The sequence below is a fragment of the Pogonomyrmex barbatus genome, unplaced genomic scaffold (genome assembly GCF_055798465.1).
Source record: "Pogonomyrmex barbatus isolate J1 unplaced genomic scaffold, ASM5579846v1 scaffold18, whole genome shotgun sequence".
NCBI classification, from domain to species: Eukaryota; Metazoa; Arthropoda; class Insecta; order Hymenoptera; family Formicidae; genus Pogonomyrmex; species Pogonomyrmex barbatus.
The window spans coordinates 1,427,575-1,440,588 of NW_028297114.1; the positions used below are offsets into that span (position 1 = coordinate 1,427,575).

Sequence of the window (13,014 nt, forward strand, 5' to 3'; positions counted from 1 at the left end):
CGCGTGCGATTGATAACAAATGCGTGCCGTTAATATAGATCAAATGTGTTTCGCTCGCAATAATCTCTATTCGTTCTCGCAAATATTCGCGATCAATTCGATCTCGTTGAGACAATCACGCCTTGCCTGGGCTAGGCTTGCTTGAGCTTGAATAAATAACGCAAATCATTGCTTATTTAGATGTCGATGAGACAGGGAAGAAAAAAATTGCATACTCCAATTCCAATTCCCTTGATGCGTCAAGACTCGATTAGCCGATTAATTTAATATTGCGCCGTGATCTCTTTACTCGTCCATTCAATTTACAATTAATGATTCAGAGTCGGCGAAGAGGCGTTGCATTGCAAGTGAACAATGCTCGAATTATAAGCGAGATAACCGCCGCTTATAATTAGAAATAATTTTGCTTCTTCGCTATATATTTTTTTCTTCTTCGCAGACGCGAAAGGATTGAGTGATCAGAAGACGGTCCGAGAGCTACGTCACAACATCCAGATAAAGCTTGAGAATCACATCAGCGATTATCGTTGCGATCTGCCAGGACATTTTGGCGATATCCTGCTTATGCTTCCGGCTCTACAGTCGATCTCGTGGCAGATGGTCGAGCAGATCCAATTCGTCAGGCTGTTCGGAGTGGCGCACATCGATAATCTGCTTCAAGAGATATTCCTGGGCGGCACGACGTCGGAAATGAACGGCACCGCCACGTCCTTACCAATCTCGAATACTGCCCCGGGTAGTTACATGAGCAGCAACGAGAGCCCCAGCAGCCCCTTGACGCCAGCCAACACCGGCAACCTAAGCCCACAAAACGATCAGATGCCCGTCATGATTCTGAGGGATCTTACGCCAAATCAAGAGGACTTCAGATTCTTCAAACAGGAGCCCAGCCTTGAGCCCGAGACCAGTTTCTGACTAACTTCGGGAGCTGAGCTCACCGCTGTATAACTAATGATGTTCTGCTCAAACAGTTGCTCAATTAATAAAATTCTACGCAGCGTGTATTATGTTAGTCGTAGCGTCGAATCAAACGTGATCGTTGATGTTGTTCCGTGAAATAAAGGACGAGAATGAGAAAAAGAGACAAAAGATTAGCATGTGTCGCAACAGAAAGATTAACGTGTTAAGTTAGCGTGAAGGTATCCGGGCTTATATGATTATAAGTTTAATGACGCGGCATGTTTCCTAGTTGCAATCCAAGATAGCCAAGGCCCGCACCTGTAAATAACGATTGATCGCTGACCAAGATAAATGTGATAAGCAATAAAATCGTATCTTGCCACTACTTGCTACTACCATTGTTGCGACAATATTCAGATCATTTCCGAAACCGGGCTAGGACTAGGAGGAGAGTTGCGCGTAATACAACAGTGCAATTGACAATAATAATAATTAGTGACTAACTTAGAGCAAAGATTTAAAAAAATAGATTCAATCTCGGTGAGTTTGATTTCCTATAGGTGCATGAAAAATGATTCTTAGCTTTCACAGTCATAGTCAGTCACAGCAGACTGTAGCATTTCTATTGTGCGTGACTAACATTAATAACGATTGAGACTTTCCGCATTTTATAAAGTCGGAATTCGAAATTCAGCGATATAATGTGGGTTTTAAATCCTGATTTAGAGAGTAAAAAATAAGATCATAATCGACTATTAAATTTTTGTACATACAGAAGTATGTTTGCAAGTCGAATTGAGTAAGCAGAAACGTTATGTCAAATGTAATATAAGAAATATTTTCTCTATTATTCTGCTTACATAGACACACAGTTCGCGAATTGATCGGACACATAGCGTTATTGTAGTAGTGTAAATAGCATGATGTTGTAATAATATGTATAACATTCCAAATATAGTTGTTATTAAGCGTTAAACATTATAGATAATCTTAAAATAGTTATCGGGACACGTGCACTAACGTCATCGAGTGCGGGTTCTCTGGAAAATTAAAAGTGCGCCATTGCAATGCAATTTACTATTAGTAGCATAGTGATGAAGGGTGCACACGCGTTGGCCATTTTGCGCGTGCGAATGTCGAACGGTAAGCCAGTCCATTATAGCTGTGCTTAATCACAAATGGCTAGTGCATCTTATCGAAATATTAATTAAATTTTAGTGAGATGTCAAAATACTGACATTATGGCCGGATAGAAAGCAATAGCATAATAATCAGATAACAAGTTAACGATAAAGAAGTGTAATGAGTACGAAGTATGACGTAGTACATAAATCAATAAACACGCACATCGATCGCACGGGGATTGGAACTATAATTATGATACGTAACAATCGGAACTATGAGAATAATTTCATGCAAGTATGACTTCAAACAGCGAATAGCGAATTGCTTCCATTTTGAAAATACTTAGAATGTCTGATAAAATTAATCCTTGATCTAAAGGTCTTACATGTACACATGTTAGATAATCAAAATCAACAGATAATTCTATAGGAGTGCTATAACTCAGGATAATTTCTCGTTTCTTTATTCAAATTTGATTATAATTGCATATTATTGTGACAATTAAATACGTCATATTTGCATTATTAAATTTTGTACGATTTTTCATGACATGTACGTCATTCATTTTATATATATATATATATATATATATATATATATATATATATATATATATATGAACGAAGTTTCACAACATATATAAAAAAAAAAGACATATTTTAATATAAGATGTAGATTTTTACGGCGATTAGTCCGGCAAATATATATTTTATATTTTTGTACGAAAGATTTAGCGTTTAATATAAGAAGTAGTGCGAGAAAAATGCGCGCGATTATTATTGTTAATAATAAAAACAATTCCATTGGGAAGTGTAATATATAAGCGTTTCATTGCATATATATATATACTAAGTTACTTTAACAATTTTTAGTCATGGGTTGTGAAATAGATATTATCACTTTTTGTTGTATGACTTTCTATACATTGTTGGCAGTTCGAATGTGACTGATTTCATATGAGACATACATGTATATATTAAAATTATATTAATTATATTAATTATATTAATTATATATAATTTTAATATATATAAATATAATATATATAAAATATATATAATTTAAAAAATATATAATTATATATTATATAAAATATATATTATATATTTAATATATAATTTTATATATATATATATATATATATATATATCAAATTTTTATTATTTAATAAGTGGCAAGAGTTACAGATATTTGTATCATTAAATAACGGGATATGTAGTTTCAACATTATTGTAAGGCAATAAAAATTTTATTTAATATTACAATCGTATTGGTTATATTAATCAATCGTATAAAAAATTATATTGCGTAAGTATAAAATTATATTTTAAATTTGTTTTATCACACATACCACACATGGTGCACCTTTCAATCTAGTTCATAGTCTGTTCGTTTCCGTTTCTTAAGATTTACAGCGCTCTGTGAAGTTTTGATAATGCTTGAACCTTTCCTTAACCATTCATTTAATTGTTCCTTAGCCTTTCTGCCTGTGAGAAACAAGTCTCTCTCTAATCTTGGTAGTAAATTATTAAGCATTGGATCAGAAACAGGATTTTGTGCCCAGTCCATAACTAATCTAAAACGCGATCTGAAGGTCTGAAAGATATATAGAATGTAATAAATGAATTAACGAATGGTTTCAAATTAATAAAATGCCACTTACTAATAATAAACTGTCAATTATCATTTCACAATCGCGATTGTTGAACTTTCTCAAATACATTCCCAATTCATAGTAATATGGATTCCATTTATTCAATACAACAGTACAGGCATCTGCCAATAAAATTTCTCTGTAATATATATAAAATTGTTAGAGAATTTCTTTTGAGACTGACAAAATAATTTTATAAAATATATATACCTGTATCCTTCTTTATACGTTTTAGGTATATCTACACTAACTATTGATTCTTTTACTTTATTCAGTGGCTGTGCCAACCATAGTGGAAGCTCCAATTTTGTACCTGGTTTTAGATCTTCTGACTCGGAAGAAAGATCCAAAAAACCTATTTGTATAATACAGAACAATTGTATAAAAAAAATAAACTATTCTATTTTCTATAGAAAATAAATATAATATTAGAAATAAAATATTCGTTTTTTGTTTTGAAAACGCTTAATCCTTAATCGATAAACTTAATCATAATTTTTATCAATTACAATTTAAAAGCTTAATTAATAGCCATAACAATGCAGAATACCTTTCAGTAAATTAAAAAGAATACAATTTCTCTCGTTTGTGTTATTATAATTTTATATGGATTACTCATAAATAAATTATAGTGTTTTAGCAAAGATGTGATAAAATTTGACAGCTTACCCAAACGAGGTAGCGTAACTTCTACTTTGCATGATATCCGTTCCTCTGTACACAAAATATCTGTCAAAGAAAAATAATCCGGCGTGTAACTGTAGGACAACGTCATTCTTGCTGTTTCAATGTTGTTTTAAACATCTCAAACAGTTTCTGACCATTCTAAAGCATCTGATTGCATCTATTGATCGACAACCAGCGCCTCTTATGGAGTTATGGAGCACTTCAATAAGTCTTTTTGTAATTCAATCATTTTATATCGACTAGAGGTATTATTATCAATAAATTATTAAAAACGAGATAAAAATAATTGTTATCTAATCAAATTTAAAAAAGTATCAGTCTGTAATATAATATTAAATTTATGATTTATTATTATTTTTATACATGAACATGAACATTATATATATATATATATATATATATATATATATATAAATTTTTAAATAAATTATATATATATAAAACTTAATAATTTTTATATGTAATAATTTAAATAAAAATTTATTATTTTAATGTTGTTCAAATTTCAAGCCGCTATTAGCTAAAGTCGTTAGCATGACATCGAAACTTTTTGCCTTCAACTCTTCTGATAGAATAATAATTTTTGCTAATTGTTTGTTTGATGACACCATATGTATGCATATCTATTTGCGTCAATATTAGTGTAGTTCCCGTGTGATCCATATTTATTCGCTATTGAGCAAATTTCATTCAGATGAGGATGTGATGCTCTTATTAAAATTAATAATTTTTGATGAATAGAAATAATTTTCTGCAGAAAACGAACGTCGAAATATAAATAAACTTTAAAGACAAATAATTATGAGAAATTTCGAATAAGAAATCATAAACAATGATATGAAGATATACATAAAAATATTTATAACGAAATAACACATTTACAATTTTATGTAATAATATTTACTGTCAAAGTAATATTAAACTTTTCTAAATATTTCTTCAGAGAGACAGCATTTAGTGTATTAATTTTGAAAATAATATCAAATTTTTTTGATTACAGTGATGCTATCGTCGTTACTTTAAATAAATCATTTTGATAATACAAGAAAAAAAGCGGGGATACATAATTATTAATTCTTGTTGCGTTTGTTCTTCTAAATTTTGTATCTGTTTTGAATCAATCACGCAAAATTGTTATCTGCGATATTTTAACTCTACGAAATTTCGGTTTCCGATTTTCTATCTTATGTATTACTATTCAACCGTATGTGCATGCAATCTCATCGACTTTCCGAAACTCAGAAGAGATTCGCTTATAAAGTGAAGCAGATTTTCGTATTATCTGGAGATTCTCATCAAAAATAATAAGAATTGTGAACAGTCTTTTGTACTCATGATTAATGTAGAAAACACCCTGCGAAACATACTGCGAATGATGCCGGACAAGGGAAATCCATGTTTGTCTTTATAAATGAATCTTTGTAAATATTATTATATTAATATTTTTATTAAATTGTAAGAGATCCTTCACTTATCTGTTAAAAAAGCTTGAATTTTAGTTTTTCTATATATTTTTGAAATTATATTATGTAAATATAAGTTAAACACAAATACTGTTTATAATAAACGTAAAAAAAAAACACTTCGTCAAATTTGTTAGCATAAATAACAATTAAGTTTTTTATGTCATTTATACAAAGAAGGAACACTTTTGCTAAAGTATCTAAAAATTTGGGCAGATACAGATTTGAAAATAATATTGTTGAATTAAAATACTTATGTAACACATTTAAATTGGTACTAAAATATTACAAATTTTTACAATTATCGTCATTACTTTTAAACATTTTACATAACAATTTTGATAGTTTAAAAAAATTATTTTCAGATCCAAATTATTAAACACTTTAATAAAACTATTTTTTCTGTGTATATAATCGTTACAATAACTTATTCTATTCGTAATAATCCTTAGTCTTCTACTAAAAGTCTAAGCCAGTCTCAATTTTCAAACCAACTTTAGAAAAAGTCGTTTTCGTAACACCAAAACCTGCTTCTTCCAAATCTGATGATATAGCCATAATTTGTTTTGAAACGTACATAGCACACAGTACGTATGCGTATCTACTATCACCGATGTCAGTACATTTTGCAAACATATTATGCTTTTGCGCTATTAAGGAAATATTACGCAAAATCCTATGGGAGTGTGAAATTAATGAGTCAAGTAATTCTTGTATTGCGATACCGACAGTCTGTAAAAAATAAATAAAACAGACTTTTCACAATTACGATAAATCATAAATAAAAAGTTATATTGAAATGAACGATATATAAAAATATTTAGTGATGTATATATATATATATATATGTGTGTACACACACACACACACACACACACACACACACGCGCGCGCGCGCGCGCGTTTGTATGTCTTTTTTTTACATATATAACTTACTTTTAATCTTTGTTGTTGATCTATCAATCTTCCAAATCTTGTTGTAGCGTTAAGTTGGAAATTTCCTTTGATAAAACTAATATCGTCTAATATTTTCATAGCTATTATCGTTTGGTCGTTAAGACGTGCAATCTTACGTTCAATACCATTTGGATTTATAGTTGATTTGATCGTTATTTCTTGTAATTGCCTTTCTAAACTTTGTTGCTGATATGAATCGACAAGCAAAACTGTCATAACCGGCATATTAAAAATAGCCCAGTTTATTGCCCGTCCGTCCATATATGTTTTCCTATGTGTAATTGTTGAACCATACGTGCACACAATAGTGTCGACTTCTTGAAACTTCGAAGAAATTTTCGTGCAAAGCGAAGCTGTGCATTGTATTTTCTTCAGATCATCATTAGTAAAATTATTCTGCACAACTCCTTTCTGCAGACGTGACCAATATAAGAAACTCGCTGCAAAACATACTGCGAATGACGATGGACACGGGAAGACCGTGTCAATTTTTAATTGAGTGGACAAATAAATTTTGAAAGATTTGATACATATTTTCTCCTTTTCAGCAATGCAAATCAGTAAATAAAAGAAAGCCTCTAAAATTATTTTCTGATAATATACGCAGTTGAAGGATGCCGTGATATATTGTGAAATTTGCTCGTGCCATGTCTCTCTTTTGTCTTCATTCAATATGCAAGTATTGTAAATATCTAGAAATTCCGTTAAAGGTTTGTCAAAATATAAATCTATTTGAGGGAACATTATAACGATCTTGTTAACGTCTGATAATTCGGTAAATGATATCGTTGTACGTAATTCTATACCAGCTGCCACACCACTATAACGGAATGGCAACGTGTGTTCTCCAAATAAACTTATCTTGTTTGGTACAGATAATTTAAATTCAATCATTTTGCAAATAATAATTTTCACTAAATATTCCTTTGGCAACAGTAAAAATATCTGTCTCCCTAATTTATATAAATATATATATTTTTATAAATTTATAAAAATTTAAAAATTGGAGAGTCAAAATTTCCACGTAATTCAATATTTAAATATCCGTTTCCAATTCTGTCCTGGTATTTGTAATTGCAACAAAAAAATCACATTCTTTTTTTCATAATTTTTCGTTCTGTAATTCTGAATTAAGTATTTATAATTATTACAATTTTATATCAATTTATGGATAATTTCAGTGATATTTAAAGATATTATTATGTGCTTTGATACATATAAAATTATTTATTACTTTGTTACTTACTTGATAAGGCAAATAATAGTAATGTGAAGAAAATTCTGTTAAAACTTAGAGAATATTAAGAGAGAAATTTAAGTATGTCTTATCGTGACATTAGACACTCGTCTAATTACTTACTTTCTGTAATATTCGAGCGATCAGGTATTTCTTTAAAGTTTCTAGAGGACAGTTAAAAGAGAAAAATAACAACATTTGATCCGTGTATATTTATCAATCTATTTATTCTTGACGTTTCTTAAATTGTCTGTATACATCGAGTCACAATAAAAATAGATACTACTTTAACATTTCTATTAAATTGATATATATATGAGTGAATTTTAATCAATATGCTAAAAACTTTTAAAATTTGTTGTAAAAAAGTCTTTAATAAGTTTTAAATTAAGGGTTTCCGTCTTCAGCATAAAGATTAAATTCTTTTTTTTTAAACACTTATATTCGAAGTCGGATCATAAAAAATACAAATTAATTTTTGCTTATAACGTATAATATATAAGATACTCCTTATTTTATTTGTCAGTATCAATTATATGAATATTACATCATCAATTAATTTCCGCATTTCCTACATTATCTGTATTTGAAAATGATGTAACACAGATAAATGTTTTTCAGGAATTATGCTTGTAAGTGTCATTCCACTAAGCTATAGCCGTTTTCTTGACGTCGAAATCTTTTCCTTCTAGTTCTTTTAATTGAGATCGGTAATGATCGTTTCAAACATTTCTGGTGGACATTATAAATATGTATATTTACCTGCATCATTGTCAGTAAATTTTTCGGTAAATCCACACTTATTTACCGTTATACAAATTTCATTGAAATGAAAATTCAGTTCAATTACAGTATTTTATTAAAATTTTTTTAATCAAAAATATTAATGCAGTCTTTTATGTGCATAAAAATAATTTATTATCATGTTACTTACTTAAATAAATCCAAATGATGTGAATGAACTTGTGTATGCAAATTAAAATGAAACAGGATAAATTTGATTATACAATGTAATTCTTAGCTTAATTGTCACTTTTTGTAATAATGTTTATGCGATTAGGAATTGATTTAGAAAGGACAATTAAAATCGAAAAATAATAATCATTGCTTCATAAAGTATATGTGTACATACAAATATATTTATTTGCGTCTTATTATTTTTGAGAGTGCTTAAACGATTTGTATAGTTTATATTAATATTTATATTAAATTGTAAAAGATCTTTTATTAATATGCTAATAAAGTTGAAAGTTTTATACGAAAAAACAATTTCATAAAAAGATCTAAAAATGTGAGCAGATCTGAAAATAATCTTGTTGTGTTATCAGAATAATTATGTAAAATATTTAATTAGTTACCAGAATATAAAAAATTGTAGAATTATCGTATAGAATATTGTATATAATATTGTATAGAATTATTATATGCTTCCTACAGATTATTACCAGTCATCCTACGTAATAATTTCATTGGTTCAACAAAATTATTTTTAAATTTGTATGTGGCCAAATTTTTAAATATTTTAGTAAAATAATTTTTTTCATGCAGAGTTTTTATGTATTCTTGGAATATAGAATAGAGATTAAGCTGTTTCCTTTCTTTGAATCTTGCATTTAAATCTATGTTACAAATAAAATATAAATATTATTCACAATACATGTAAAAATATTTTTATGCTTTTGCGGATGCTTTTAGATTTTAAATAATTATATTTTGTAATATACAAAATTATTAATTATTCTGAATCCTTTATACATAAAAATTATTCAAAAACGTATTATTTTGATACTACTCAAATTTCAAGCCAATATTAGCCAAAGTTGTTTGCATACTGTAACCCGTTTCTTTCAGCATGTGTGAAAGAGTAATGATTTTGTCTGTGTGACGAACACATTATATATAAGTATCTGCATCAGATGTCAATATATTTCTCGGTAAATCCACATATATCTGTTGCAATATATATTGTGCAAATTTCATCGAATGAAAATTCGATATTCTTAAAGAATTGAATACTTTTTGATGAAGAAAAATGCAGAAAGTTAATATTGATATATAAATAAATTTTTTTTTAATAATTACAAGAAATTACAAATAGGAGTCATGAGAGAATGATATATCAGGACACAAAAATATTTAACGAAATAATACGTTTATAATTTTATGTAATACGACTTACTATCAAACTGGTTTCTACGTTATATACGTATTTCAGTATTTTCCACACAATTTTGTTCACAATTAGGATTAATTTCAAGTATCCTGATTCCAGTGATGGCTGCTTTTGTTATTTTATGGCTCAGATCGATGAGATGATATAATTGGCGGGGATATGTAATTATTAATTCTGCTGTTTTTCGCATTTGTTCTTGTAAATTTTGTTTCTGTTTTGCATCAATAAGCAAAATTGTTATGTGCGGTATTTTAATGACCTCACAGATTTTCGATTTACGATTTTCTATCTTATGTATTACTATTGAACCATATGTGCACACAGTTACATCGACTTTCCGAAACTCAGAAGAGAGTTGCTCGCGAAGTGAAGCTGATGATCGTATTATCTGGAGAGCTGATCATCATCAAAAATATTTAAAGTATTGTGAACATTTTTCTGCGTGACCAATGTAAGAAACATTCTATGAAATATACAGTGAATGATGTTAGACAAGGGAAATCCATGTCTATCTCTAATTGAGTAGATAAATGAATTTTGAAATCTTGAATACGCATTGCTCCTTTATCGGTAGAGTGAATGAGCGAATGCAAGAAAGCTTATAATTATTTGTTGCTGGTTGGTATGACGCAAATCTTTAGAAAAAAATAAAGTGTAAAATTTTGTCATGTGTGTTTTTCTCTTAATTTTATAAAAATTGCAAATTATACAAAGACTTAGAATTTTCAAAAAAAGCACATTGAAGATGATTTAGTTGAGAAAAGATAGATAGATTTAGTATAGATAGATTTAGTATACATAGATTTAGTTGAGAAAAATTCATTTTTATAAAGTTCTAGCAAACATCGATAATTGAATAAATGAGTTATGTTCTACATCAGGTGCCACTTCACTGTGGCTAAGTGTACTGTGTTTTCCAAATAAACTCCACTTGTTTGGTGCGGATAATTTAAATTCAACTATTTTTGCAAATAATAAACAATAAAAAAACCGTCATTATTTATTAAAGTATTTTTAGTAATAGCAAAAATATCAGTCTCTCGAGCTTGTATAAATTTAACTCATATAAATTTGTTAGTCAATAAATTTCAATGTAATCCAATATATATCAACTTTCAATTGTGTTTATAATTATAATAATTATCTTAATTTCCTTCATTATTTGTTGTACAATCCTAAATTAAGTTTATTACTATCAGGAGACACGGTAATGTCTCGGGAGTCAAATTACAATATTACATAAAGTTTATTAATATTTTACTCAGAAATATAAATACATACTTTTATGCATAAAAATCATATATTATTTTGTTATTTACTTAATAAAATAAATCAAAGTGATGTAAAAGAATATCTGTATAGGTCAAACTAAAACAAAATAGATTGAGAGAGGAATTTAATAACATGTGATTGTCAGCGTCTGTTACTTTCTGCAATAACATTCATGCGACCAAAAGTTCTAGAATTTTTTTAAAGATGGTTGAAAGAAAAAAGAGAAAAGGGAACAATAATTATTACACGAAATTTAAATAAATAAAATAAATATACATATATATATTTAAATATATATATATTAATATATATATATATATATATATATATACATAATATATATACATAATATATACATAATATATACATACAATAATATACAATAATATATACATTATATACATATACATATACACATATATATATATATATATATACATATTAAATATATACATATATAAATAAATGTATTTATTTTTATCTTGTTATTTTTGCTAAATTAATTGTACAAATTGTGAATATTTGTATACATTAAATTGTAAAAGAATTCATCTGAAAAGAATTAATCTGTTGATAAAACTGAACTTTACACACAAAAACTATTTTATTAAAGAATCTAAAGAATTTGTCCAGATTTGAATATTGTAATATTGTTGAGTTATCAAAATACTTATGTATTAAGACGCTCAAATTGATTACAATCAAGTATTTTTACAATATTGCTGCAATATTGTTTATTATGCAAAATGCTTAAGCATTTTACATAATAATTTTGATGATTCAACAAAATTATATTCAGATTTATATCTGGATAAACTTTTAAATGCTTTAGCAAATCTGTTCTTTTCGTTTACGTATAATCATTATAAGTAACTTATTATTTTTATAATAATTTTCAATTGTCCTACTAAAGGCGAACGTTAGTCTCAATTCTCAATCCGAATTTAGAAAAAATAGTTTCCGTGACATCAAAACCTGCTAATTCCAGTTTCTGTGATACAGCCAAAATTCTTCCTGAAACGTATGTAGCACACAGTACGTATGCGTATCTACCATCACCGATGTCAGTACATTTTGCAAACATATCATGCTTCTGCGCTATTGAGCAAATATTATTCAGAGTATCATGGAATGGCCGTATTAGAAAATGTAATTTGCGTTGTATCGCGTAACTGACGTTCTGTAAAAACCAAATTTCAAAGTATGAATAAACTTTTAGATAATTATTATAAATTAAAAATAAAGAATTATTATAAGATATAAAATCAAGATATACAAAAATATTTAGTAAAATATACACACACACACACACATATATATACATATATATATATATATATATATATATATATATATATATATATACATTTGTAATGTTCTTTTATCATGATACATACTTTTAATAACTGTTGTTGATTCATTAATTTTTCATATCTTGTTATAGCGTTCAGTTGATTATTTCTTTGGATAGTACCAATTTCTTCAAATATTTGCATAGCTGTTGTGGTTTGTTTAGCAAAGATTCCAATAACAGAGGTGGTATATT

The 13,014-nt window shown here is 28.0% G+C and overlaps 3 protein-coding genes across 12 annotated transcripts in view; 1 reads left to right on the plus strand and 2 right to left on the minus strand.

Moving 5' to 3' along the window:
* Hnf4 (Hepatocyte nuclear factor 4) overlaps positions 1 to 3,290 on the plus strand; it is a 35,435-nt gene extending 32,145 nt beyond the window's left edge. For 9 of the 10 annotated variants that reach the window (XM_011633587.3, XM_011633586.3, XM_011633582.3 and 6 more), the window contains one exon: positions 440 to 3,290. In XM_011633587.3, the coding sequence (XP_011631889.1) occupies positions 440 to 915 (476 nt within the window). In that variant the 3' untranslated portion in view covers positions 916 to 3,290. The remainder of the gene's footprint in view (positions 1 to 439) is intronic. The other variant, XM_089074827.1, reaches the window with a different exon arrangement.
* Psf3 (DNA replication complex GINS protein PSF3) lies at positions 3,253 to 4,544 on the minus strand. The gene is made up of 4 exons (XM_011633647.2): positions 4,349 to 4,544; positions 3,890 to 4,034; positions 3,689 to 3,818; positions 3,253 to 3,621 (listed from the first exon to the last, which is right to left on the minus strand). The coding sequence occupies exons 1-4, from the start codon at positions 4,452 to 4,454 to the stop codon at positions 3,394 to 3,396; spliced, it is 609 nt and encodes a 202-aa protein (XP_011631949.2). The 5' UTR covers positions 4,455 to 4,544; the 3' UTR covers positions 3,253 to 3,393.
* Positions 4,545 to 5,204: 660 nt separating this feature from the next.
* LOC105423722 (uncharacterized) lies at positions 5,205 to 8,131 on the minus strand. The gene is made up of 3 exons (XM_011633581.2): positions 8,033 to 8,131; positions 6,766 to 7,911; positions 5,205 to 6,561 (listed from the first exon to the last, which is right to left on the minus strand). The coding sequence occupies exons 2-3, from the start codon at positions 7,678 to 7,680 to the stop codon at positions 6,289 to 6,291; spliced, it is 1,188 nt and encodes a 395-aa protein (XP_011631883.2). The 5' UTR covers positions 7,681 to 7,911; positions 8,033 to 8,131; the 3' UTR covers positions 5,205 to 6,288.
* Between the last annotated feature and the right edge of the window lie 4,883 nt (positions 8,132 to 13,014).

Bases quoted from the DNA above. Each gene is read 5' to 3' on its own strand.
- Psf3 (XM_011633647.2), bottom strand. From the start codon at position 4,454: ATGACGTTGTCCTACAGTTACACGCCGGATTATTTTTCTTTGACAGAT. The intron at 4,035-4,348 runs GTAAGCTGTCAA...TTATACAAATAG, and splicing joins AGTTACGCTACCTCGTTTGG to GTTTTTTGGATCTTTCTTCC. The intron at 3,819-3,889 runs GTATATATATTT...TATATATTACAG, and splicing joins ACGTATAAAGAAGGATACAG to AGAAATTTTATTGGCAGATG.
- LOC105423722 (XM_011633581.2), bottom strand. From the start codon at position 7,680: ATGATTGAATTTAAATTATCTGTACCAAACAAGATAAGTTTATTTGGA. The intron at 6,562-6,765 runs GTAAGTTATATA...TATTTTTTACAG, and splicing joins ATCAACAACAAAGATTAAAA to ACTGTCGGTATCGCAATACA.